The 23,267-nt window shown below is 42.3% G+C and overlaps 10 protein-coding genes across 10 annotated transcripts; 6 read left to right on the top strand and 4 right to left on the bottom strand.

Annotated features, from left to right (window-relative positions):
- The first annotated feature begins 952 nt into the window (after positions 1-952).
- On the top strand, positions 953-3,480 carry BYT42DRAFT_557249 (uncharacterized protein). The gene is made up of 9 exons (XM_051566871.1): positions 953-1,004; positions 1,128-1,352; positions 1,416-1,577; positions 1,643-1,759; positions 1,825-1,858; positions 1,948-2,049; positions 2,191-2,297; positions 2,358-2,609; positions 2,682-3,480. Exons 2-9 carry the CDS (start codon positions 1,322-1,324, stop codon positions 3,437-3,439), a joined length of 1,563 nt encoding a protein of 520 aa, XP_051427486.1. The 5' UTR covers positions 953-1,004; positions 1,128-1,321; the 3' UTR covers positions 3,440-3,480.
- A 1,166-nt stretch (positions 3,481-4,646) lies between these two features.
- On the top strand, positions 4,647-6,424 carry BYT42DRAFT_557246 (aspartic peptidase domain-containing protein). Its single transcript, XM_051566870.1, has 2 exons — positions 4,647-5,024; positions 5,087-6,424. The coding sequence occupies exons 1-2, from the start codon at positions 4,747-4,749 to the stop codon at positions 6,168-6,170; spliced, it is 1,362 nt and encodes a 453-aa protein (XP_051427485.1). The 5' UTR covers positions 4,647-4,746; the 3' UTR covers positions 6,171-6,424.
- A 92-nt stretch (positions 6,425-6,516) lies between these two features.
- On the bottom strand, positions 6,517-7,861 carry BYT42DRAFT_557242 (inosine triphosphate pyrophosphatase-like protein). The gene is made up of 7 exons (XM_051566869.1): positions 7,807-7,861; positions 7,663-7,749; positions 7,537-7,601; positions 7,389-7,462; positions 7,180-7,324; positions 7,044-7,120; positions 6,517-6,980 (listed from the first exon to the last, which is right to left on the bottom strand). Exons 1-7 carry the CDS (start codon positions 7,832-7,834, stop codon positions 6,884-6,886), a joined length of 573 nt encoding a protein of 190 aa, XP_051427484.1. The 5' UTR covers positions 7,835-7,861; the 3' UTR covers positions 6,517-6,883.
- Positions 7,862-7,969: 108 nt separating this feature from the next.
- Positions 7,970-10,269, top strand: BYT42DRAFT_557238 (uncharacterized protein). The gene is made up of 8 exons (XM_051566868.1): positions 7,970-8,801; positions 8,949-9,051; positions 9,111-9,166; positions 9,228-9,379; positions 9,436-9,526; positions 9,612-9,736; positions 9,845-9,931; positions 9,988-10,269. Exons 1-8 carry the CDS (start codon positions 8,180-8,182, stop codon positions 10,054-10,056), a joined length of 1,305 nt encoding a protein of 434 aa, XP_051427483.1. The 5' UTR covers positions 7,970-8,179; the 3' UTR covers positions 10,057-10,269.
- An 888-nt stretch (positions 10,270-11,157) lies between these two features.
- On the bottom strand, positions 11,158-12,562 carry BYT42DRAFT_509590 (heme peroxidase). Its single transcript, XM_051565134.1, has 4 exons — positions 12,355-12,562; positions 12,075-12,263; positions 11,713-11,997; positions 11,158-11,638 (listed from the first exon to the last, which is right to left on the bottom strand). The coding sequence occupies exons 1-4, from the start codon at positions 12,456-12,458 to the stop codon at positions 11,404-11,406; spliced, it is 813 nt and encodes a 270-aa protein (XP_051427482.1). The 5' UTR covers positions 12,459-12,562; the 3' UTR covers positions 11,158-11,403.
- Positions 12,563-14,426: 1,864 nt separating this feature from the next.
- BYT42DRAFT_557230 (mitochondrial carrier domain-containing protein) lies at positions 14,427-15,894 on the top strand. The gene is made up of 6 exons (XM_051566867.1): positions 14,427-14,530; positions 14,595-14,698; positions 14,781-14,839; positions 14,895-15,087; positions 15,181-15,461; positions 15,551-15,894. Exons 1-6 carry the CDS (start codon positions 14,500-14,502, stop codon positions 15,798-15,800), a joined length of 918 nt encoding a protein of 305 aa, XP_051427481.1. The 5' UTR covers positions 14,427-14,499; the 3' UTR covers positions 15,801-15,894.
- A 141-nt stretch (positions 15,895-16,035) lies between these two features.
- Positions 16,036-18,262, top strand: BYT42DRAFT_557227 (Mycolic acid cyclopropane synthetase-domain-containing protein). Its single transcript, XM_051566866.1, has 4 exons — positions 16,036-16,109; positions 16,366-17,285; positions 17,364-17,504; positions 17,582-18,262. Exons 2-4 carry the CDS (start codon positions 16,366-16,368, stop codon positions 17,949-17,951), a joined length of 1,431 nt encoding a protein of 476 aa, XP_051427480.1. The 5' UTR covers positions 16,036-16,109; the 3' UTR covers positions 17,952-18,262.
- Positions 18,263-18,409: 147 nt separating this feature from the next.
- Positions 18,410-19,599, top strand: BYT42DRAFT_198952 (proteasome subunit beta type-6). Its single transcript, XM_051562508.1, has 5 exons — positions 18,410-18,527; positions 18,597-18,796; positions 18,859-19,196; positions 19,263-19,373; positions 19,442-19,599. The coding sequence occupies exons 1-5, from the start codon at positions 18,495-18,497 to the stop codon at positions 19,456-19,458; spliced, it is 699 nt and encodes a 232-aa protein (XP_051427479.1). The 5' UTR covers positions 18,410-18,494; the 3' UTR covers positions 19,459-19,599.
- BYT42DRAFT_198949 (uncharacterized protein) lies at positions 19,414-20,683 on the bottom strand. The gene is made up of 4 exons (XM_051562507.1): positions 20,066-20,683; positions 19,957-20,003; positions 19,673-19,903; positions 19,414-19,599 (listed from the first exon to the last, which is right to left on the bottom strand). The coding sequence occupies exons 1-4, from the start codon at positions 20,520-20,522 to the stop codon at positions 19,570-19,572; spliced, it is 765 nt and encodes a 254-aa protein (XP_051427478.1). The 5' UTR covers positions 20,523-20,683; the 3' UTR covers positions 19,414-19,569.
- Positions 20,684-21,260: 577 nt separating this feature from the next.
- BYT42DRAFT_610753 (uncharacterized protein) lies at positions 21,261-21,841 on the bottom strand (the record flags this gene model as incomplete). Its single annotated transcript, XM_051571423.1, has 2 exons — positions 21,261-21,464; positions 21,614-21,841. 2 exons carry the CDS (start codon positions 21,839-21,841, stop codon positions 21,261-21,263), a joined length of 432 nt encoding a protein of 143 aa, XP_051427477.1.
- Positions 21,842-23,267: the final 1,426 nt, after the last annotated feature.

Raw genomic sequence — 23,267 nt, 5'->3', positions numbered from 1 at the left:
GTAGCAATATATCAGCCATTCTTACGGGCAATAGCAACCTATGGTAATGTATCATGAGCGAATTATACCTGCAAACAAGATTGTGAAGGAGTTGTCGCCGTTTATCTGAGAAACGGGGGTCTTCTCTATGATTTTAAAAAAGCTGGGCTGTCCAAGATCGTCTCCATCAAAGGAATCACGGGGGCGGAGGAACAACAATAGCTGGATGTTTCGGACACTGAATCATTTTTGACCGTGCTGTGGGGGGGGGCAAGCGAAATAAAGATGTCATTGACATGGTCCCAACTGACCCCAAGTCCTCACTCGATATTCAATGGATAATCCGCGTTAACTGTTGGAATGAATACTGTCCACCTATTCATTGATATATTCATTCAGATACTTTTAGAAGTTTCTTTCCAATTCTTTGCCTCCTTTTTTTCTGTCTATTCTTTACTTTTTCCGTTGTGGAGATGCTCCTAATGAAAAAAAAAAAAAGAAAACCTCCCATACCTGCGTCCAAGGAAAAGTGTACCCCGCAGCTCCGAGATTTCTTTGCCATGAAACCCATCCAAGGATGCCGTCATCTGTTTAATGACACGACGTAATGGATGATGCGCCAAAGTTTTGAAATCATGTGTTTTCTAGTTATTGAGCCACTCTTTCATCGATTCGAAGTCTGGTATGTTCTTGTTGATTTTTTAAGTGAACACTCTTTATGGCTAATTATTTTTCAGCAGCCCCAATATGATTTGTCGACATTTAACGGTAAATGCGAAGCAAGTTAACTTTCAAGTGAAATTTGCCTCCTGTCGTTGATGGTTTTCTATGTATAGCCACGAGAAATATCCACCGTTGAAGGCTGAGTGGAGAAAAGCAGGTGAACCATTCCCTGAATGTAGGACCAAGCGCTCAAACAAAAAGGCAAATAATGCATTGGTAATGTTTTTTTTTCATGCGTATACAGATATGTGTATTTGCCCATATTGGACCTATGAAATATAAAGTGTTGTATAGTTTTAATGGTTCGCTTCCTCTTCCGTTAATAAGGGCAGGCATGCAGTTGCCAAAAAGCGCTGTAACCTGTCACAGTCTCCTTAATGCATTGGATACTGACCTACTCCTCTTTGCTCTTCTATTTTTCCTAGACGGTGTGTGTGGGTGCTATCCCTTCATCCAGCCCACCCCTACCACTTGGCTAATCTTTGACCTACTTCCTCCTATATCTAATTTACCTTAAGAATCCTGGTTTCACAGTGCTCTTTATCCTTCGAAGCTTTTCTTTTCCTTTATTATCTTTTTTTTTTCTTTCGTTTAGTCACAGTCATTTAATTTTACTACAATGACCCATCTGAGTGACTTTAGTTTTCTACGTAAGATGACCGAAATATTGGGATGCGTCCATGCAATACACTCGCTCACTGACCATCCATTAGAACGAATGGTATCGCTATCATACCTTTTCGTGTGGTACCTCTATCGTGTTTGGACATTGGATCGATTCAAGTGTCTCAGCCCGAGCCGATTCCGACAGGGTGAACTAAAAAGTATAGTAACGCTACTAGTACTATTTATGTTACCGTTTCAACTGTATTATGGTAAATGTTTTCTACTTGTCCGAAAGCAACAAGTATTAATAATCGTCACAATATATTGTTTACAGACGTTACATCCTGTAAGATCAAGTACGAAGAAGGATTTGTCAGTGTGTTTGGACACATATTCACCAAACCCGAGAGCATGTGGACCAAAGCAGATCAGGATCTTGTTATTCCAACAGGTATATTAAAAAAAACATGTCGTTGCTTTTCATTTCCCAATCCACCCGTGCTAACTTTATCACAGATTATAGCCTCTGCATAGGATTTTCGCTTCAAACGTAAGCAACAGGATGCATTTCTATTTTTAGCAATGTATGCGAATGTGGATGAAGATCTTGACGATCTAACGATCTACCTTCCTTTACAGTGGCACTCTTCTCTTGCTGCAATGTTTCTGGAATTACTTGGCTAATTCCGTGGCCAAAGCCAGCTTCATGAGTAGCAAGGAATTCTTATTCTACATTGCATGGTAAGTTGGGTCGATAATGACATGAGGAACAAGGGATGCCCAAGGGGAAAAAAATCGACCCAATCAAGTCTTTTTTCTTCATGCGATAAATTTTTGGCCCAATCAGTTGTTGCCTTTTCCTCACCCTGAATTCTGTTACAGGACTTTTATCAGTTTCATCACTTTCCCCGTCTTGCAGTATAACTTCTCAAGAGATATTTACGATCCGACTTGGAAAGAAATTATGCCGGAGCTTGCATACGGCATTGGTGAGTTTCCTGATACATGATGCATGTTTGACACTCAGTTCTCAACTGCTTGCATAACAGAACTCTTCTTTGTCGCCTGTCTGGGAGTGGTGTCTCATTTCCGTTTCCAAAAGTTGCTGAGCAACTCTCGTGAATCCAGCAATGCCCGTTCCATTACTCACAAGATCCGATACTTCCAAGAGCTGAACCTATTACTTGCCATTGTCTTGTTCTTGGACGGTCTTGCCTTCATCATTCTCAGTGCGGACGGTTTAACTGGCAGAAAGACACTCAATGTACACAAATTCTCCGCGGATTTCCTCATCTGTAACAGTATGTATTCATGCTGCATCTTATGCATGTGTCAATGAGTGCTGATCATCTTTTATGTTTGGACGTACTTAGTCAACATGTGCTCCGTTATTACTTGGTTCCTTGTCATCCTTATTTTCCACCCCAAGCCGAACAATGCACAGGCCGATGCTACCATGAACCAACCATCACATGATTTCTTGTCCAACGGCAAACATTTGGAAACCTACCCCAATTCGCCTCCATTGATGATGCAAAATTCCCAGGCGTCCAGCGAGTACTTGCAATACACGAAATCCGTGGCGGTACCTATCAACCAGCCTAGCTTCACTGATCCTCCTGCATTCCAATTGGGTCCATTGCCTCCACCACCGGATGTGACCCATCACAACAACTCGTTCGGTTCCACCACCCCTTCCACCGCCACCCTGGTCTCTTCGCCGAATATGCTACGACGTAACCGCTCCAAGGGATCCATTTCCGAGCGCGTAGAATCCGTTATTCTCGAAGATGGCACGCATCCCAAATCTATGCCAATGCATAATGGTTATGTGGATCAATACCCTCGTTCTGACAGCGAATCGGGCATTGCTGGTTTATCGGATCACCATAACCAAGGCCATCATGACATGCCTCCGCCGGATATGATGGGTTTACAAAATGAAGCCATGGCATACCACCCAATGCAAGGTCATCATCACAACGGCCAAAACTGGCAAATATCGTTGGATTTTGGCAACGATGACCGCCATGGATCCCAGCATAATGACCGATATCAGCCCCCAGAAGATTCATCATGGCTCCATCAACAACCCCGTGGTGGCAATATAAATGGTACAAGATCATCTTAGATTATCTTTTTTTTTTTTTTATATCATTATTTGAATAACGCTCTCAATAATAATGTTTCAATCATGTGCTTTTTCTTCATTGCTGATAACTGCCTCACCCAATAATAACAATAATAATAATACTAGTACTATAAGGATACACAATCTTTAAACCCATATATTTCATGACCATAAACCAGTGCCGTTATTTATGCCATCTTTGTACGAAGAAAAAAAATTCATATGATATCCATCACTTTTGGCACCTGCCGATTAAGTAATGGAAATATCAAACCGCGGAAGGAGAGAATGTTATGATCTCGAGACCGGATTGCGGTCGTACGATCACGTTACGTTCAGACATGTTGAAAATTTCATCAATGTGTCAAAGAGTTCCACTGTAGTGACCAATAAAAATTGTACTCTGACAAAAACTTAATCCGCTTTGCTTTCGTTATATCTCAGTCGGGGAGCATGTTATTCAGTCAAGAGTTTTTTGGTATGCAAGGAGACTTTGAGATGGTCTCTTGATACATTTAATACGACAGGTTTATTTATACAGGAGCTGGGTAGACGGACAAACGCGTGAGCTCATGATCTGCTATTTATTATGAGTAAATAACCAGGTGCTACTATATACAAATAGATACAAGGATGGATCCAGTGATAATGAATTGGTTTGATGGAATTCCGGTTCATCTGAATTTGGCCGGATCCACGACATCAACGTAAATAGGCATATGTTGAGAGATCAAAATTGCCTTTTTTGCATGTCGCGCATTATCCCATGCATGGTGCCATATACAACGGTGTGTTATGTATCGTGGTCAATTGACCACCGCTGTGACATATTAAAAGCAACTTAACCGAAAGTTCAAATAGAAAAATTCGAAAACAAAAAGAGATAAGAGAGAGAGAGAGAAATATGCGGCTCATCATTTTGTCATTGACGAATTGAGATCCTATTAGCCATTTATTTCGGCGTGATTACGTCGTGTAACAATCCCCTCAATGTAATATTGTACAGACACAGGGAGATTGTTTGTCCCTGTTTCTTTTTTTTTTCTTCCACCTTCGGCAATGATACTTACAATGGGCGCCTGTGACCTGTTGCGTTAATTGGGTGTCTTAATCGGAGACTCTTGCGGAGCGATAATGTGGAGAAGCAAAAAAAAAAAAAAGATGAAAAGTAGAACCGAAGCGGCGAATTCCACCGTCATTTTTTTTCTCTCATTTTTACTTTCTATAATTGTCCCTCAGCATCCCTTCTTCTTCTCATCTTTTTTTTCTTCATCTCATCGCATTCAATTTCTTTTTCTTGGGTATCCATGCTTCAACATCTTATCAGAGCATGGATCATTGCATGGTTTTGTATCTCGGCAACGGCTTTGACGATTCCAGCGCGGAGAACGGATTCATCTAATACCATTCGATTATCGCTCACGGCTGAAACGGCAACGAATACTCGATCAAACCGATTCCATCGAAGAAACCAAGCTCATCCATATACCATCCCATTGCATGATCAGCATCACGTCGAATACCTTGCCAACATTAGCGTCGGCACGCCCTCACAATACTTTATGGTTTCCGTGGACACTGGAAGGTACGCTTAGTGCGTGCGTCAAGCAGATGAATCCAAAAGAAACTCAACATTATGTGTTACAGTGCTGATTTATGGGTTCCTTTTACGGATTGTCCACAAGAACAATGCCCATTTACGCGGTTCACCTCGGCGAAGTCCAGCACGTATAGAGATTTGAATATAACATTCGAGGTTCAGTACGGTTCAGGCTCCGCCAGCGGGAAATATGCGACGGATGTTGTGTCCATGGGCAATGCCACTATCCCCAAACAGCAATTGGGTATGGTAAACGACACGGACAAAATTGTTCCTCTAGGATCGTATGCCAGAACCATTGCACTCACTGGCGGTTTGGCGCCGAATGGTGTGATGGGATTTGCATTTCCTGGATTAACGTGTGTGCCAAAAGGCACACCTTCGTATAATCCCTTCATTTTTAATCTTATCCAGGAAAATCTTATCTCCGAGCCATTGTTTTCGTTATCCTTCTATGATGCATTGGGGAGCTCGAATGCGGAATTAATGATGGGAGGCATCGATAAATCCCGCTACTTGGGATCGATCTCTTATGTTCCCGTGACCCAGCTTGTGGGCTCGTACAATCCAAACGAGGCCTACGGATATTGGATGGTCAACGGCCAGGGCGTCAGCATTATTGATACATTTCCCAATGGCACCAGTCTCCTGCACGATCAACGATTTCCTTACGTCCGTGGAATCATTTTCGACACGGGGACGACGCTAACGTACATGGATCGTGATCTAGCCGATTCTCTAATGAAAAACCTAAACATCGACTTCCACTTTGATGACGACGTCGGATTGTACGCTGTGGATTGTGCGATACGAAATTCGACACAACAGGTGGAGTTTCAGGTATCCGATCGCGCCAACATTTCCACCACACCCGTTCATATCCGAATCAACGTCCGTCAACTATTTTTGCCATCGAAGCCATCAACGAAAGATGAAGATGAAACCTGTTATTTCAGTATTGCAGCCTGGCCCGAAGATAAAAGCTCTTCAACCATTTTACTCGGCAATTCGTTATTGAGGTATTTATACCTCGTATTCGATATGGGAAACAAACGCGTTGGAATTGCCACTCCTCCTGGAGTACAAGGAGGCATCATCATACCCACTACTCTCATGTCATTATTTCCATAGAATCATTCTGCTTTCTTTTTTCGTCACAGTTGTTACTGTTAGAAATGTAATTAAATTTGTTCTGGTGCAGTTAACGTGTTGATTTGCGATTGCCAAATCGAATGATTCCATGCAGTGCGAAAAGCGCAAAGAGGTCTGTAATCAAAGAAATCGACATCGCGATACCCCGCATCAACCACAGCTTTGCAAATACGCATATAAATATAAGAGATGTCGCAGTACAAAGATTGCAAGTTCTTCATTGAAAAACACAAGTATACACCAACTGCTCTTTTTTTTTCGTCTTACTTTTTGGACTTTGGCTATTATTCTTTCGGATCAGAGGCGAGTCGAATACTCTTTTGGGGCGCTAATGTATTTTGTTTACAAAAACACGATGGAGACAAATTTGAGGTGCTTGTATTATCTCGCTGCTCGTGACAGCAGGTTACTGAATTTTCACTATCTGTTGCTACGCTCATGCATAACAAGCCGTTGTTTCGATAATTATGGCGATAGATCTTGTCATCCTGAATGACATGTCTGCTTTATATCACTAAAATTTAGCCGGCTTCCATTGTGGCAATTGCAAGTTATTTTTCGATTCATCAGGGCATGATCAGAGTGATTCCAACTCAAACACTCTTCCAGATTAGATAAGCAGATGATGATCTCTTTTTCAAAGTCTATGCATGAAAATGACAGGTAATATAATCTAAATACAATCAATGGATTTAGTTCTTCTCGTCGGAAAGATATTCTTTAAGTTTTTCCAAAGCTCGAAATCGGTGAGAAATGGAATTTTTGATGGCTTTGGGTAATTCAGCATAGCTACCGGAGACAAGGGTAAGTAGCGAGAACCAGGGCACGTACTTGATCTGTGGAATTACTTACGTCTGATCGTAGCCGTCAGGCTCAAAGACAGCATCCCAGCCAAAATCAGTAGGACCACGCGATGGCACAATTTTTCCCTATGACGAATCGAATGAATAAATAGAGTAGGATAGTGTTGGTTGTTATGAATATTTACAGGTGTTTTGCCTTCGAAAATGATGGGCTCATGTCCAGGACCTTTGCAGAAAGCAAACGTGCAGAGGGCATATGCAGACTTGTCGTCAAATCCTACAAGCATACGGTTGAGGCCATCATGACCGAGTAGTTCATTGAACCATTTACTATTTAGGTAAAAGTTGAGTACATCCGTTTTGTACCCGAATCGACGCGCAAACTAATACGTACATGTATGGGCCTGGAAGGCCTTTCATGGCGTTGAAACATAAGCATGTATCTTCGGTGATGCAAGGACCATTAAGCTAAGTCAGGAAGAAAACGAATTGGTGAGTTGATCGATAGCCGGATCCTACGGCGAGAGGTATATGATATGTACAATTTCCGCAGCCATTTTGCATTTTTGCTTGGCAATCTCTTCGGTAGTGCCTTGAAGTTCGGGAACTAATATTTGTCTGCGTCGTCAATAATTCGGTGCATTCGCGAAAGCATAACTGCCACTCACGATCGAGCTTATGTGATTCGACATCGATGGTGCCCGCCAAAATGGACTGCACTTCGGCCAGCTTGTGCTTATTACCGGTGACGAAAACTATAGAAATCCAAGTTCAATGGAATGAAGTTGAATGAGTCTTTGAGACTGATCTACCAAGTTTTCTCAATTCTTTGGCTGCCATTTCCTGTGGATTCAAAGAAAGAAAGAGTTTTGGACAAAAAGGCAATAAAAAATAAAAAAAGGAAATGAGCAATTGACGTCACGTTTCTTGAACTTTGGCCCTTTCTGGTTTGTAAAATTGGGAAACCCCGAGCCTTTTTTACTCTCTGCATTTTTTATTCTTCTGTTCAACGCTTATTTTCATTTTCATTTTCTGCCTTTCATTATTTGTTGTCTTCTCACTTCTGTCCGTGACATAGTACTTCAATAGAAACAAGCACGTGTATATATTATCTTGATTCAACACTCCTTCCGCTCCACGATTCATTAAGAGTCTAATTGCTGATCCTACCTTCACGGTTGCCTTATGAACAGCCACGATTCGCTAGCTTTGCTTGCTTATGCAGCTGACCACCGTGGTCTACCGTCCTCCTCAGAACCTATTTCACCACTCTCTCAAAGCAAATACGACGACGATCAGCTTATTCCAGGAAAGACACAACCGGGATCTTCCAGCAACGCATCCACAAGTGACAGTTTATGTACATCGTCAGACACGATTGAAAATCTTCTTGCTGCGGCAACAATGATAGAAAATAATACCGGTCATACCGATGGTGTTACCAGTTACCATAAGGTCGACAACAGCAGCATAGACTTGCGATCCAAGGACTCGCCCGAAACTGAAATTACTCCATACTTACCGTCGCCCAGCTCGGATCCGTTGGTCCACCACACTTTACATACAGACAACGAAATTTCAGATGACGATAACATGGAAGCAGCGTATGAATCCCCTGATGATGAAGAGCAAGACGACGAAAAAGCAGCAGAAAAAGAAGAAAAAGAAGATCAAAATTTCTTATATGCAGATCTGTGGCACGATATTTACAAGGATGAGCCATCCTCTTCCGTTGACGCTTATCCTGCGGGAATTGATGCCAAGAGACTAAAATACAACAAAGATTTATATAAAGCGTTACCAGAAGGTATGTATCGTTTACACAAAGTATCATGCATGAGTCTACAGGTACTAATCATTTTCTTATCTGTTTTCTTTCTTATTCTTTCTTCCTTTCTTCCTTTCTTTCTCTTTTTTTTTTTTTTTTTTTTTTTTTTTTTTTTTTTTGTTGTAGAGGAGATCTTGGATTCCATAACAATGAAGAAACTGCGAAAACTACAGCATTACAATAAACAAATCATCCGCGTAGACGACACCATAATTAATGATCGAAAATAGTAAAGTGTCCTTCTCACTTCGTCGAGAGTTTCCACCTTATTAACTCATTGTCTTTTAGCCTATCTCAGCAAAAATTAAAAGCATTGGAGAACGAATTACAAGCGCTTCAGCACGGTAAGTTAACTAATACGCATCTCATATATCTATACTTATCCTCCATACGCTATTTCTGCAGGTACCCATACTCCTTACAACAAATTTGTCAAAGAACTTCGACGGCTGCGCAACGAGAAACTGGAACAAGCGAGGCTGCAGATGGAGTATCAGCTGTCACGCATCAATAAACTGCACGACGCCGAGGTACGCTCCTTACAAAAAAAAGTACATGTGAGTGGCTAGAGATCAAAATGGATCGCAGAATGATATTGACATGTATTTCACAGAATAAAAAGGACCCAGCACCTTTGATATCAGATTCCAAAAGGAAGCGTGTCAGGATGGAGGTTCGCAAAACCCCCGACAGCGACTTGGACGGTAAGTAAAATATTGCTGATGCGTTCAACAAAGACCACACTTTTTTCTCCTGTTTTTGTGCTTACCACACGTCGACTGTAAATAGATGACGACAGCAATACGGACACTGAGGGTTTGCATAAAGCTGTATATACAAACGAAAACCCGAAACCAGATCATCCGCAACCTGATGTGCTCGCATCCATCATCAAACGAAGATTTGCTTCAGATCATATCCTTTTGAAAATTTACATGACGCTTAATCACTGTCATTTAGCGCCCTGCTACTAATCCATGAAAATTGAACAGATTATCCTTAACCATCTATCTCTTTCATTACGCGTGAAAGGAAAAAGCAGATTAGGAAACGCGCTTCTATCAAGGAATCCGGAGGAGTTGCAGACCGATCTCGCTGTGATTCGCAAGGTAAAAGATTTTCATCCAACACATCACCGTTTTTTTCACTGAACAATGAAATTTAGAACATCGCTCTCAGCAAGAAATACCACTTGAATACCACTCATCCAAACTGCAAATCATACCTACCATAATCTTTTCTCAGTTGCCATCACTGTATTTTTTGTACAAATATTACCTATTCATGCGCTCAGTAATTATTTTTGAACCTTGTAAAAACAAAAAGAAAAGAAAAAGAATGCATCACCAAGCTTGACTCTTTTGTCATGCATGATACACGTGTATAAAAAAGGTGACCTTTTGTCACAACAATCTTTAACTATATTAAAATGTTTGGGAAATTAGCGATTTGTAGGTCGCATGATCTACACCAAGTTATCAGGACCCGTTAAACCTTTTTTTATCTTTCAACCATGCCTCGCTGCCCACTTCCACGATAATAGGCGAAACAATCAGCAGCAAGATGCCGTTTGCACCAGTTGTGGTCAAACAGAGCATCGTCGCCGTTCACATAAAATGTGAGTGGAGCTCTTTTTTGAAGAAAGGTGATTGACGATACGACGATCTGGTGTTTTGTAGCATCATTTTTCTGTCAATTATACTTTTTATGCCCTTTGATTCTCTTCATTTTATAATGATCGAGAGGTCGGTGTTCATCTTTTTTTCTTCCGGTACACCATTTGGTTCAAGGCGAGTCCAATTTTCTTTTCCTTTGCTATGATGTATAATGAACGTATACTAATTCAAAATTTTTTCAATGTCATATAATCCAAGTCATGTCAAGCGATCAATTACTATCGAAAACTCAAATAACAAAGGTAAGATATCTTGACGAAATTTGAATCAATTAAAGAGCTTACTAACTCATTTTTTTTAATACCCAACATACTCACACATCTTTCTAGATCTATCATAGCCTGGGCGGGATGGAACTGAGGGGGTCAATCAGGGCTGCTTTGCGCGTGTTCAGAAACAAATCACGACGTAAGGGATGCCATAAGATTTGTCGTTAATATACCAAAGTCCGTCAAGAATTCTCGCCCAGGTTATGCCGTGTATGCGTTAGGCTTTTTGTCTGATGAAAGTCGCTCAATGTAAGAGGGCGGCCTCCGGTGGCAGGTGGCATTCATTCCACAGCGGGTGTACGGCTTGTTAGTTCTTATTAAAAAGCATGCAATAACTGCACATCAATGTCTTATCATTTGGTGATATCTCGATCATATTCGCATGATTGGTAAACAATGAAAGAACTTCTTGGTTGGCGTCTATTTTATTGCCATGGAAAGCATATAAGTGATGTATAAAGGCGCGTAATAAAATGGCATCAAGTTGTCATTGGCGATTGGAATAAAAGGAGTACAAGGTATGATGGGATATTACGCAATAAATAAAAAAGATAAGCGCTTCTAGAAATTGCAGTTTTGCACATCGGCAATAAAGAATTAAAACAAAAGAAAAAAAGGGTAAATTGAGGGCATTAATTAAAGTCGTGCTCTTCGGTTGACGCCCAGTTCGATGAGCTTAAGGAACGCCGCAGCAAAATCTTCAAAGAACTTTTGCTTATCCTTGGCATAGAGTTCCACATAAGGCCGGAAAGGCTCTTCGAGGAGAGCCATGTCCGTAGGTAACATCATCAAATCGCCATCTTCATCTTCAAACTGTCTTGGACCGTCCCATTTCTTCTCAGTCCATGTTTGTGTGAGAAGTTGCTTGTAGCTGTTCAAAACAAAAAATGTCAGTACAAATATGATCCACAAAACCAATGTTTCGCGCGGCTGAATCGCACTTACAATTGATTGGAGAATCGAGTAGGTGTCTCGGTCCATGGACCTTCAAAGCCCGATCGATCCCGATGACAGCGGCCGACAGTGTGAGCGCCAATCAGCGCGACAGTTTCCTGAACGGTGAAGCCCATTCTCGTGATAAACACATCAATCACATGGTCTTTACCAAGAGCACCGTCCGGTAGACGACCAATGGGAGGACAATCCATTTCGTTATTCTTGTCACGACGACCGCCAGCCCATGGAATATGGGGTCCACCCATATGTTCAATGGCAACACAGCCAGCAAGACTATGTCAAATACGAAAGATGACCCACCGTGAATTAGCTTTCGTTTTCATTCATATCTAGTCAGAGAAAAAACTTACGTCCATAGATCCGCATAAGTTATCCATTGATGTTTAGCCTTGATGGGCTCCAAAACGCCTCGGGCTACTTCCAAGCCAGCATTGGCACTGTCTTCGGCTTCGGCTTTGAAGCGCATAGTCGCACCATCGCTGCCTCCATCTTTGTGATTCTTGTCGTAGGTACCGCTAGCGTGCCATGCAAGACGAAGTCTAAAAAAAAGGAACGATAAAAGGGGGAATGACGAGCGTTAATGTTTATTCATGTGTTGCCGCGCTGTCAAACTTTAATAACAATGCTTACACAACGGGAGCAAATGAACCGTCGTCATAATCTTCTTTTGGAAATGCTTTGATGATATCTTGGCGAACGGCGTTGTATTTATCGGTGCTGACCTCAGTAGACATGATATAAAAAAGCAACTCTGGAATGGGATATAAAGAGTGGGGAGCAAAAAGTAGAACAGGGACGATTTTATAAGTGCAAGAACCAAATGAAAAACAAATGAGAAAAAGAAAAAAAAAAGGCTGTTTATGTTTACCAATTGGAAATAAATAGTCTTTTTTCTCCGCTGAAATTCTCCTTTTGGTTCCTTGGATATGTTGTGCTGGTTCCGGCTGTCTTTTGAAATAATGGAAGGCAGATAGCCCGACGCTACGTTTTTGATTATGCAATCCAATAAATGATAAGTCCGATTAGTCATTGCCGCATGGGTCATTTTAAACCAGTGCTTGACACTGCCATCTTATTCTTTGCGTTAAACGACAAATTTGCTATGGCATCAAGCTATTTGGTAGAACATCACTGATGAACTAGCTTATGCTTGCTATGCTTGACATAAAAACAATAAGCCCCGGAAAGCAGACTCTTGCAAGGTACTACAGAAATTTCCAAATGGAGGCATTGAATTGGAGACCTCTCCATTCCACCAAGTTCTCAATGACATTTGAAAATCCACAATGTGGCAGTTGAAAGTCGGGCATTCAAACTTTTTTTTTCGAGAATTCTGACACATTTCACAGCACGCAAAAGCTGCAAAACGCTCAAAAATAATCTTTCTCCTGTTGTAGGTTGGTAAAAGACTTGAGATCGATCCCCCCGCCTCCAGTATATGGATGGTTAAATGATTTTTACTTGCCCTGACGTTTAATGGTGTGCTGTCAGCCGTCGGCAGGCTATGACCCGTGACAGCTGACTATCATCACTCGTTTTTTATAAACATGTGAATGCGGAAATCAGTGTTGAACTCGTAACATAGATAACTTCCTGATACTGCACGAGCGACGAGCTTTTGCCTTTGTTCGCACTGTATTCTAATGATAAATATGGGTCCATGTATCCGGATACCAGTATATTTGACAAGATACATGCTTCTCGTTTACCCGCTCTGAGGGAACGCCAATCTGCGTCTCGATCTTTCACATGAATGCGTTACGAGTCTCCTCTCGTGATCAGAACGTACCTTTCTTCAAACCGATCAATATATCATATTGACTTGTCCTAGAAGAGTTCATTTAATCTGTTTCAGGAACATATTAGTAAGGCTCTTTTGTTGCCGTAGCTTGTGTCAATGTAATATACAGCATTGTTGTTCGAGTGAGAGAGAATCGAATCCGTTATCATGTATTGAGAAGACTAGTGTATGAAATATGATTTCTTGCGGTCCAAGATCATTTTGTGACTTATGTTACGTGTCGTTAATGGGACATGCTTTTTCTTATGTTCGCCATAGCGTTCCGAAAACCAGTCAGTTAATACCAATGATTGCTTTGAAAACCTGCTCTTTCAAAGATGTGTAACCGATTTTGCAAATCTTACGTATGCTGATATACGCTGATTAAATTTTATTACAAAACATTGTGTTACGACGATATACACGGAAAACCGTAAGCTTCTTTTATACATTAGAAGAATAGTATCAAAAAATAGGATAACAGATCCTGTAATGATGAGCATCTAAATAAAGTCACGCATTGTATCCGGTGGAATATTGAAAAATTATCATGTCGACCGACCTTCACTACAGCAGTGACATGATTCACGCCGTACAATGCAGCTATTTGCTCATTTGACAGGAGCAAAAATACAGATTTTGCAGCATCCAATGCCCCCTTGTACGATTAAAGCGTCAACCAAAGCTTGGTATAATACATATCATTAAGTTGTCATTATCGTCGTAGCAAGATATAGATCCATTGATTTTTTCAAAGTACGCCGGCAATCGGATATTCCTTAATTTTAAAAGTCAGCTAAAACATGGACCAGAGGTCATCATTTGTGCTGACAGTTTTTTTTCTCTGGGCCAATTCCGAATCACATGGCAGATAAAAAAAAAGTAGCTCCCCCCGCATTGCTCAGATTATATGCGCGTTATTGGTTCTTTCTCTTTCCTGCACTTTTTCTTTACCACTTTGATCGATTGACAGTTACTTGTCTTATTACTTTAATATGTCTGATAACGTCGCTCATGCTCTCTCAGGTAAAACCACGGTTGATATGCCTCCACGTTAAATCAGATCTCATATCAACTTATCTTACTTTAGGTGCCGGTGGAGGTATTGTCTCCATGGCTCTGACCTACCCCCTTGTATCCATCAGCTCTCGCCTTCAAGTTCAAAAGAGTGACCAGAGCAAGGATGCTTACAAGGTAAAATTGATCACTGGAAACCCATATGATGCTTTCGTTATCGCGTGATGAACCACAAGCTGACTTGCAGTGGTTTTCTTAGAACACAATGGACGCATTTTTCAAAATCCTGAAAAGCGAAGGACCCAAAGGATTGTATTCGTAAGTTGCTGTAGAATCGGAAGTCAGTGGGATCATTCATCTCATATCCCGATAGTGGTCTGAGCTCTGGCGTCTTTGGTATCGCCATTACGAACGGTGTCTACTATTACTGCTACGAAGCTGTCAAATCCATCTTTGAAAAGACCAAGGGAAAAGGCAAGCCTATGAGTACCCCTGAATCGATGCTTGCAGGTGCTCTTGCTGGATGTGCCGTGGTGCTTGCCACCCATCCTATTTGGACTGTTAATGTAGGTGAATCATAAAACGATTTCCTTTCTTTTCTCATCCAGGAAGCGAATGGATGGGTCCTCAAGCTCACATATGGTTTTGAACACGACTAGACTCGTTTAACGGTGCGTAAGGGTGTTGATGAAGAGGGTCAATCCAAGAAATCGAACGCATTTGCAGTTGGAGCAAGTATTCTGAAGAAAGAAGGTTTGGCCGGTCTCTATTCTGGCGTGGGAGCTGCTTTGGTGCTGGTCATCAATCCCATTATTCAGTATACCGCCTTTGAGCAGATCAAGAATAAGATTTCCAAAATGAAGACATTGAGCAACCTCGATTTCTTCCTTCTTGGAGCCATCAGCAAGCTTTGTGCTACCGCGATTACCTATCCTTACATGTAAGTTACGCGGACCGGGAATTCTTTTTTTTTTTTTTATATATCTGGCAGTGTCTAATCGAGTTTGATCTCTTTTTTTTTCCGAATAGTGTGATCAAGTCGCGTATGCAAGTGAGCCAAAAGAAAGAAGAGCGTTACACGTCCATTTGGGATGGCTTCCAGAAGATCATTGCCAGCGAGGGCATTGCGGGATTGTATAAGGGCATTTCCAGCAAGATCGTCCAAAGTGTGCTTACGGCTGCTTTCTTGTTTATGGCGAAAGAAGCGTTGTTTGACTGGGCTGTGTGGGTACTCGTGTTGGCAGGCGCTAGAAAAGCTCGTTTAGCCGGAAAATCATAAATGAGCCATACTTTTTTTTTATAGACCTTGTTGTTATCGTATCATTCGCTCTCATTGAAAAAAATATTAAGCTTTTTTTTTTTTTTTTTTTTTTTTGCGCCACAACGATGCCTTTTTGTCACTGAGATCCAACTAATTTCAAACTTCGAAACGGCGTGTGGACCGCTCAAGTCTTGACAGGTCACAGTCCAGGCTTCCCGTTCCACTTATTTATTTGGTGCGCTTTTTAACCCCCCCTTTTGTTTTCCGCTTCTTCTGTTTTCTTTCTTTCTTCTCAAGTTTTCTTACTTCCTACGAAACAAACCAGAGGTATGTAACGACTATTTCATTATTGGGTATGTTGTCAACCGGCATAGCGGAAAAAAAAGTCGCGCTACAACCTGCTGCACACCTGAGACGGGTATGCGACGCGTCATGCTAAGGATAAGGAGAAACAAAAATAAAGGGGGGGGGGGGAGACAACACAGCGATAAAAAAACGCAACTGCCACAAAAAAAGCTGGGAAAGAAGAAGGTTATTATTTCTGTATACCGAGATGGAAGTTAATGCTGGATCCTGTTCGTAGATGGGAGTAGACAGCAAAGGTGATTACAAGCCAACCACTTGGGCCGGCATCAAGAACGCTACTTTGCCCGTTGAAGGTGCCGGTAACCAAACTTTTGATAACCGTATCTTTATTGGCGCCATCGTGGGTATCCCTGCTTTGATAAGCTACGCGTTGGGTTTGCCCTGGTGGTGTTTCCTCCTCCTCACAGTGGTGCTGCTGTTGCCCATTTTGGCCACCACGCTTTATCTGTTCTCTCGTTTTGCTCCCCGTTATCGTAACTTCATTTCTCTTCCTGGCAAGCCCATCGAAGAATATATCACTATCCATGATGCTGAACTCAAGGCTAAATACCACGGACGTAACAAGATTCCCATGGAAACCTTTTTCGAGTCTTACTTTGTTGGCAAGATTGACTTCAATGGCGATCCTCTTGAAATCATGGAACTTCGCCACGACTGGGCTGCTTTTGAATTCACTTTGGGTCAATACAAGTTCTTTTTGACAGAATGGCTTCCCGAGACTTTCTGGCATTCACGTGATCAAGACGAGAACCAAGTTCGCGACCACTACGACCGCGGTGATGACTTTTATGAAGCTTTCTTGGGTCCTTTGATGGTGTACACTTCCGGTATGATTTCTGACCCTACCAAGCGCGAAAGTCTCGAAGAACTCCAGGAAAACAAGATGAAATTGATCTGTGAAAAGGTGCACTTGAAGGAAGGTGAAAAGCACTTGGATATCGGTTGCGGCTGGGGTACCCTTGCCGCTTACGCTGCTAAAAATTACGGAAGCGATTCCACCGGTGTCACCATTGCTCGCAAACAGGCTGAATTCGGCAACAAACGTATTGAAGACTGGGGTGTCAAAGATAAGGCTCGTGTTTTGTGCAAGGATTACCGCGATATCCCTGATGACCAAAAATATGACAAGATTACCTGGTAAGTGGCCTATCTATATATATTCTTGCCATGACCCTCCTTTACTCACTTTTTGCTCTTTTTTTTTCTTTGGTATAGTGTTGAAATGGCCGAACATGTCGGTATCAAGCGTTTCGGTCAGTTCCTTACTGAAGTGCGTGATCGTTTGGAAGATGATGGTTTGTTCTACATGCAAGTGGCTGGTTTGAGAGCCACCTGGCAGTACGAAGATTTCATCTGGTACAGTTTCTTTCCTTTTTTATACAAATGCTGATTATGTGAGAACGCGGAGTGAATAACCTTGGTTCTACAAATAGGGGTCTTTTCATGGGTCGCTATATCTTCCGTGGTGCTGATGCCTCTACCCCTCTTTACTGGTACCTCAAGCAATTGGAATGTGCTGGATTTGAAATTCACAATGTCGATACCGTGGGTGTCCATTACTCGGCCACTCTTGAAAGATGGTACTTGAACTGGATGCAAAACCGCGACAAGATGCGCGAGAAGTACGGTGAAAAATTGGTCCGTATCTGGGATGTGTTCCTTTCCTGGTCTACCATCATTTCTCGTCAAGGCAGTGCCACTTGTTTCCAGATTGTGGCCAACAAGAACCGCAACTCCTTTGACCGCGCCAAATTGATCTGCAAACGCACCGATCCTGCCACCTATAGCACCAAGCGCGCCTAAAAAATGATGAACCTCTCAAGTGGTGATTCTTTTATTACTTTTCTTTCTGCTTTTTGATTGTTTGATACTGAAAAAAAAATTACTGCGCATAATAAATGTGTCTTGTCTATATAATACTACTTGCAAAGTTCTTTGTTGCATTGATAGTGAAATATAATATTGTTTTGCTCTCTTGACTTTATGTTGGTCGGTGGTTGTGTGGAATAACGTCTTTAGCCGGACCCACGGCAGCTAGTGCCCGTCTTGCTCCGGATTAAATGCTAATAGAATGGACTACTGTAGTATCTTCGGCAGTGAGCACAAACATAGGCTGTCAAAAGGTACGAAAACTCATTCATCTATGGTCAGGCGCACCGTCCTTTGAAGGCAACGCTTTCGGTCAAGCCAACGTAATTTGAATCTCCGAAAATGTATGACGACACACCGTCACTTGGGATTTTGCTGACGCGTAGCATACATTGCAAGTCAAATAAGCCGGCTTCTCAGTTTTACTCCTTTTTACGAGAACACTTGTATTCGTTCGAAAAGAAAAAAGAAAAGCAAATGAGTTTAAAAAAGGGAGAAGTTAATCTTGGAGTATGTATTTCGAGTCTCTGTTGTCTTGAAACATCTGTCGATATTCACGAGCCCTCCATTGCGCTATAGACATCTATCATGGCCGTCGCCTTCAAGGACGGTGTCATTGTTGGCGCTGATTCTCGTACCACCACTGGAGCTTACATTGCGAACCGAGTGACCGATAAATTGACCAAAGTTCACGATCGTATCTACTGCTGTCGATCCGGTTCGGCTGCTGATACCCAGGCAGTAGCTGACATGGTTCATTATTACTTGCAAATGTACAGGTAAGTTGGCGCGAGCAAGCCAGACATCACCACTATGGATTGATTTAACTGGATTATTTCAGTGTTCAAGAAGGACAACCTCCTGCTGTACGTACGGCAGCTGCTTTATTCCAGGAATTGTGTTACCAGAACAAGGATGCACTGATGGCAGGCATCATTGTCGCGGGTTGGGATGAAAAGAACGGTCCTTCTGTATACAATGTACCACTCGGTGGTTCTCTACATAAACAACCCTTTGCTATTGGAGGTAAGTGCTCTGATGTCAATGTACTGGTGCAAAGACTAAAACGATACATGCTTACTCGCTTAGGTTCCGGATCAACCTATATTTACGGTTACTGCGATTCAAAATACAGGGATAACATGTCAAAGGAAGAATGTATTGACTTTGTAAAGAACTGTATGTATTTTCAATGCTTGCATTTTTTTATGCGAGATGGTGATATTCATGGACGATTGTAATTAGCTTTGGCATTGGCGATGTCCCGTGATGGTTCCTCAGGAGGTGTTATTCGTATGGCAGTCATCACCAAGGAAGGCGTTGAAAGATTATTCGTACCTGGCGATCAGTTACCAAGTATGTTTCAAGCAACAAATGGGGGAAATTAGCATAAAGAAATGTGTTTATTCATGGTCGTTCTTTAGCACACTGGGAAGGTTAAACGATACGAGCAGTTGATAGTTTTTGTAGATAAATAGGTCACATCGGAAGCAATCGTCTATAAACAAAAAAGACATTGATTTTTTAAGCCTGCAATACCTCTATGTTGTAATCATTGTCCTTTGACATCGTCTTTCTCATTCTACACGGAGTAACGCAAATGAGCATGAGATTGAAAGCCGACGACTACCCCTCTCGGCCAAAATAAGACTTACTCTAAACAAAAGCGATATACGACGGTCTTTTTGAATTGGCTTGCCATTCCATATACTCTCTGTCGCACCAGCAATGGCATGGGTGAAATTGTATCGGATAGTATCTCTTTGAATGTAGAAACATCCGGGCTCCAACAGCACATCCACACGGCATTCCGGGTCTTTCTCATGCTGCAGTGTCATTTTCGCCGGCGACAGTAAACACAATCCAGCTACTACGGATCCAGATGCCTATACCATGTCAACATCTCCGTCGAGAACCGCCTTAGCCATGCAAGATTTACCTCTATATTATCCACATGGCCTCGGATCTCCCCGTCGGGACTTAGATCTGTGGAGACGTTAGACAGGCGGCTCCATAGCAGCACTGAACAATGCATATCAAGAGCCTACCTAGAATATGAGGGTCCAGCCAGCGATAATTATCGGGGAACAAAGAGTATATGCGTTCCTTTACCAATCGGTTCATATAGATCTCTCGTTCATCGTCTTCCCGAAAGCCCCAGTGACTTGCCCTACACTCTTTGTAACCGGTAATGACTTTATCAAAGTGGCCCTGTACGTAAGGAGCATTGCGACCCAGGACTCGTTTTAGTTTGCGGTTGCAGATATCAACGATGCGATCATGCTCTTCCGAACTTAAAAAGTTGGGAAAAAGAATGAAATCGTCGAGAGAGAATGAACCGGGAGCAATAGCCGAATGCTGGGTTGATGTCGCTTTGTTCAATCGATCAAACGTGGGTGAAATACGGAAATATTGTTCGACAACATGGGGATCGGTTTTCAGGTCTTTGTAGGCTTGGGTGTGAATGAATCGGGCCAGTGGCCGGGCGAGGTGACGGAGTACCATGGTTGAAAATTACGGATTCTAAACCAACCGGGTCAAAAAGATGTTCTATCATAGTTGAGCGGCGATAGAAAAAAGAACTTTTCGGTATCGCCCTTCCTCCATCACCCACATAAAAAATCTTAGAGCCCCTACCACCCCCTACCCCCAAAAAAGAATAAAATGGAAAAGAATTTGTTCATGACCGTACTTGGCCGAAGCGTATTTCGAGAATGCTGGTGCACGTTCATAACTCATATTTTGTTGAACGCCAATATTCTGACAACGGCTATTCGTCAACAGAAATTGACAGATGAAAGGCCTTCTTGAAGGACGTTGGCAAACTCGTGTCGTATTGTGGAAACCTTTTACCAGGGCGCAACCAAATCCATGCAGGCACAGGTACCAGTTTTTCCAAACTTGACAATTACAACAATAACGACAGCGTCTACGGTTAGCAAGCTATATTGGTAGTTCATGGATTTGCGCATTTATAAACAGTTAGTCTGATCAAGAGCTTCAGAAAAAAAAAACTTCGTTTATCGTCACATTTGTATGTAAGAAATACAGGGATCAGTGTCGCAGAATACTAGATTTGCGACTTGGTAGAAATGCAGGAGAAGGGTCAAAAGTAGGAATATGGAGGGTGAGGTCCGTTTGGACTCGAAAGTTCAGCAAGTTTCTTGGTGGTGTTTCCCTTCACTTTGAGATTGCTTTCGGACAGTTTATTAGCATCAAGCCTTGCGATGCAACTGTAATTTTTCACATTGGTGTTACAGTCCATTGCCTTTGGAGCACTGTGACAAAGATCACGAGAGTAGCCCAATGCTTGGTGACATCCTTGTTGTTGATTTCTCGTAACTTGGCCGTGGCGCGAATGTGGCGAGTGCTGTGGAGGGATCGGGTGTTGTGGCATCGTTCAAATGGGATATGGCCAGCGCCTGCATGAAACGGAATGCAATTTTTCTGTGGATGTATTGGATGAACCATAACCTTTCTTGTGTGGCATATCGCACAATGTAAACGCGGAGGGGAGGTGGGTGACGTTCAAAGCGGTTTCCAAGGTGTTCTCGCCGGTGGCGAGATATTTCAAAAGAGTCCCAGCCTTCTTTTACCTCCGGTAGCAGGCAGTTATACCAAGTCAAGGTAACACTCTTGAATCGTACCTCCATGTCATCCAGGCGTTCCCTCTCCGTGAATTTCAGATGGTCGGTGACGCTCTTGTATTCGATTAGCCAATCTTTGGCGACTTGAATCGAGCCTCTCCCGAAGACAGGCGCACGAACACGGCGACGTCGTTTCTTGATTTCGTCAGATAACCTTGGTAGAAACAAGGCAATCATAATCAGTTTGATTGACTGCGGCGCGCCATGGAGCAAATGAACTACAGACATCAAATCCAGATATTACTTGACTGTAAGCATGAGATGATGACGGAAGAAATGCGTACGATGTGGAAAGCTTCAAAGAACTCTTTCACACAGGCCTGTCGATAAAACAATCTGGCAGAATCGGGTCGTACAGAGTTGATTGAGGCTGATATCGATCATCGAATGTCCACGTAGCGGCCATGATACAAATTCACGAATGAATTTGACATCACCCGATTTCACACGGCCAGAAGTTTAAGCGATCAAAATAAGAGTCACTGCCTTGTTAACAACGATGAGTTTGTATGTAGTTGTTGCTATTGCTTGCAAAAATGAAGGTCGTCTTAGGAAATTAAAGCTCAATGCGCCTTGAAGGTCTTCAGCAAGTTCCACGTAATCACCCATTTTGTTGGGCAGATTGGGCAGCCATGGCCTGTGTACAGATTACTTGGGATGTTCCACAGCTTGGTCAGCAGTAACAAGTTGATTTTCACAAGGTATGCTGATGGATGTTTGCTCAGCAGCAGTAAAATTCAAAGTCATCTATGTATCGTTGCAGCACACATGTCAGTTTCGATGTCGCGGATTGAGAGGTGAGAGGGAGTCGCCTGTATTCGTCGTGTAACTCACCTATATGAGCCAGGGAATGCAACGCTATTGAATTTTTATTAAATCGTGGGTAGATGCACAGCAATAGGATCACAATCCAGCGAAATGCCTGTTCGTCGCTCACAGTCTGAGTTTAAGAGCATCTTGAAATCCTTGACACCTTTTGTAAAAACGGTAGTTGCATACTGGAGTCGTTTAGTGGGATAGTTTTTGTTGTCTGGTTCGAGTTTGGACAAATTGTCCCTCACACCTGAATGGAATTTGGCCACGTGCTGATGAAAGGTTTCTTTATCCGCATACAATTTCCTTGCACTGAATAGTGGGCACTGGAACTTGCGTTGATTATTGCTCACAGAAACTATGTCTTGAAAAACGAAACCATATCAAACACCCGTTCCTGTCACATCATGCGTGGTTTACTTACTACTTTGGCCCAGATCAGAATGTAAGTCCACTGCATGGTCTTTACTTTGATGGGATCGGAGTGCATTGGGGAGCAGAAAACGCTTTCCTGCAAGATACGCAGACGTTCAACACAAGAACTCTGTATCTATTTTCCGGTGTCCTCCGTCGTCAAGCCATGAGCGGACTATCCAAAGTGATCCATTGACGCGTCATTGCATGGGACGGAAAACCATCTGTATTTGGTGATCTTAAAAGGCCAGTACTGCACCCCGACTGGATATAGGACTGTAGAATTTGTCACATGTTTGACCAGCATTGATGTCTCTGTTCAGATCTGGGGCCACATATCAGCTCATTGACATAAATTCAATAAACGAAGATTTTA

This window comes from Radiomyces spectabilis (assembly GCF_025331425.1).
Source record: "Radiomyces spectabilis strain NRRL 2753 chromosome Unknown BYT42scaffold_2, whole genome shotgun sequence".
In the NCBI taxonomy this organism is placed as follows: Eukaryota; Fungi; Mucoromycota; class Mucoromycetes; order Mucorales; family Radiomycetaceae; genus Radiomyces; species Radiomyces spectabilis.
This window is presented reverse-complemented; position numbering and strand designations above follow the sequence as displayed.

Bases quoted from the DNA above. Each gene is read 5' to 3' on its own strand.
- BYT42DRAFT_557238 (XM_051566868.1), top strand. From the start codon at position 8,180: ATGAACAGCCACGATTCGCTAGCTTTGCTTGCTTATGCAGCTGACCAC. The intron at 8,802-8,948 runs GTATGTATCGTT...TTTTTGTTGTAG, and splicing joins ATATAAAGCGTTACCAGAAG to AGGAGATCTTGGATTCCATA. The intron at 9,932-9,987 runs GTAAAAGATTTT...AATGAAATTTAG, and splicing joins ATCTCGCTGTGATTCGCAAG to AACATCGCTCTCAGCAAGAA.
- BYT42DRAFT_198949 (XM_051562507.1), bottom strand. From the start codon at position 20,522: ATGGTACTCCGTCACCTCGCCCGGCCACTGGCCCGATTCATTCACACC. The intron at 20,004-20,065 runs GTAGGCTCTTGA...ACGTCTCCACAG, and splicing joins GCTGGACCCTCATATTCTAG to ATCTAAGTCCCGACGGGGAG. The intron at 19,600-19,672 runs GTAAGTCTTATT...TACTCCGTGTAG, and splicing joins GTATATCGCTTTTGTTTAGA to AATGAGAAAGACGATGTCAA.
- BYT42DRAFT_198952 (XM_051562508.1), top strand. From the start codon at position 18,495: ATGAGTTTAAAAAAGGGAGAAGTTAATCTTGGA. The intron at 18,528-18,596 runs GTATGTATTTCG...ATTGCGCTATAG, and splicing joins AGGGAGAAGTTAATCTTGGA to ACATCTATCATGGCCGTCGC. The intron at 19,197-19,262 runs GTATGTATTTTC...GATTGTAATTAG, and splicing joins TATTGACTTTGTAAAGAACT to CTTTGGCATTGGCGATGTCC.
- BYT42DRAFT_557230 (XM_051566867.1), top strand. From the start codon at position 14,500: ATGTCTGATAACGTCGCTCATGCTCTCTCAG. The intron at 14,840-14,894 runs GTAAGTTGCTGT...ATATCCCGATAG, and splicing joins GGACCCAAAGGATTGTATTC to TGGTCTGAGCTCTGGCGTCT. The intron at 15,462-15,550 runs GTAAGTTACGCG...TTTTCCGAATAG, and splicing joins GCGATTACCTATCCTTACAT to TGTGATCAAGTCGCGTATGC.
- BYT42DRAFT_557242 (XM_051566869.1), bottom strand. From the start codon at position 7,834: ATGGCAGCCAAAGAATTGAGAAAACTTG. The intron at 7,463-7,536 runs GTACATATCATA...TTCCTGACTTAG, and splicing joins GCAAAATGGCTGCGGAAATT to CTTAATGGTCCTTGCATCAC. The intron at 6,981-7,043 runs GTAAGTAATTCC...TGTCTCCGGTAG, and splicing joins CCTGACGGCTACGATCAGAC to CTATGCTGAATTACCCAAAG.
- BYT42DRAFT_509590 (XM_051565134.1), bottom strand. From the start codon at position 12,458: ATGTCTACTGAGGTCAGCACCGATAAATACAACGCCGTTCGCCAAGAT. The intron at 12,264-12,354 runs GTAAGCATTGTT...CCTTTTTTTTAG, and splicing joins GGTTCATTTGCTCCCGTTGT to ACTTCGTCTTGCATGGCACG. The intron at 11,998-12,074 runs GTAAGTTTTTTC...TATTTGACATAG, and splicing joins ACTTATGCGGATCTATGGAC to TCTTGCTGGCTGTGTTGCCA.
- BYT42DRAFT_557227 (XM_051566866.1), top strand. From the start codon at position 16,366: ATGGGAGTAGACAGCAAAGGTGATTACAAGCCAACCACTTGGGCCGGC. The intron at 17,286-17,363 runs GTAAGTGGCCTA...TCTTTGGTATAG, and splicing joins AAATATGACAAGATTACCTG to TGTTGAAATGGCCGAACATG. The intron at 17,505-17,581 runs GTACAGTTTCTT...TTCTACAAATAG, and splicing joins CAGTACGAAGATTTCATCTG to GGGTCTTTTCATGGGTCGCT.
- BYT42DRAFT_557246 (XM_051566870.1), top strand. From the start codon at position 4,747: ATGCTTCAACATCTTATCAGAGCATGGATCATTGCATGGTTTTGTATC. The intron at 5,025-5,086 runs GTACGCTTAGTG...TATGTGTTACAG, and splicing joins GTTTCCGTGGACACTGGAAG to TGCTGATTTATGGGTTCCTT.
- BYT42DRAFT_557249 (XM_051566871.1), top strand. From the start codon at position 1,322: ATGACCCATCTGAGTGACTTTAGTTTTCTAC. The intron at 1,760-1,824 runs GTATATTAAAAA...ACTTTATCACAG, and splicing joins GGATCTTGTTATTCCAACAG to ATTATAGCCTCTGCATAGGA. The intron at 2,050-2,190 runs GTAAGTTGGGTC...ATTCTGTTACAG, and splicing joins TTCTTATTCTACATTGCATG to GACTTTTATCAGTTTCATCA.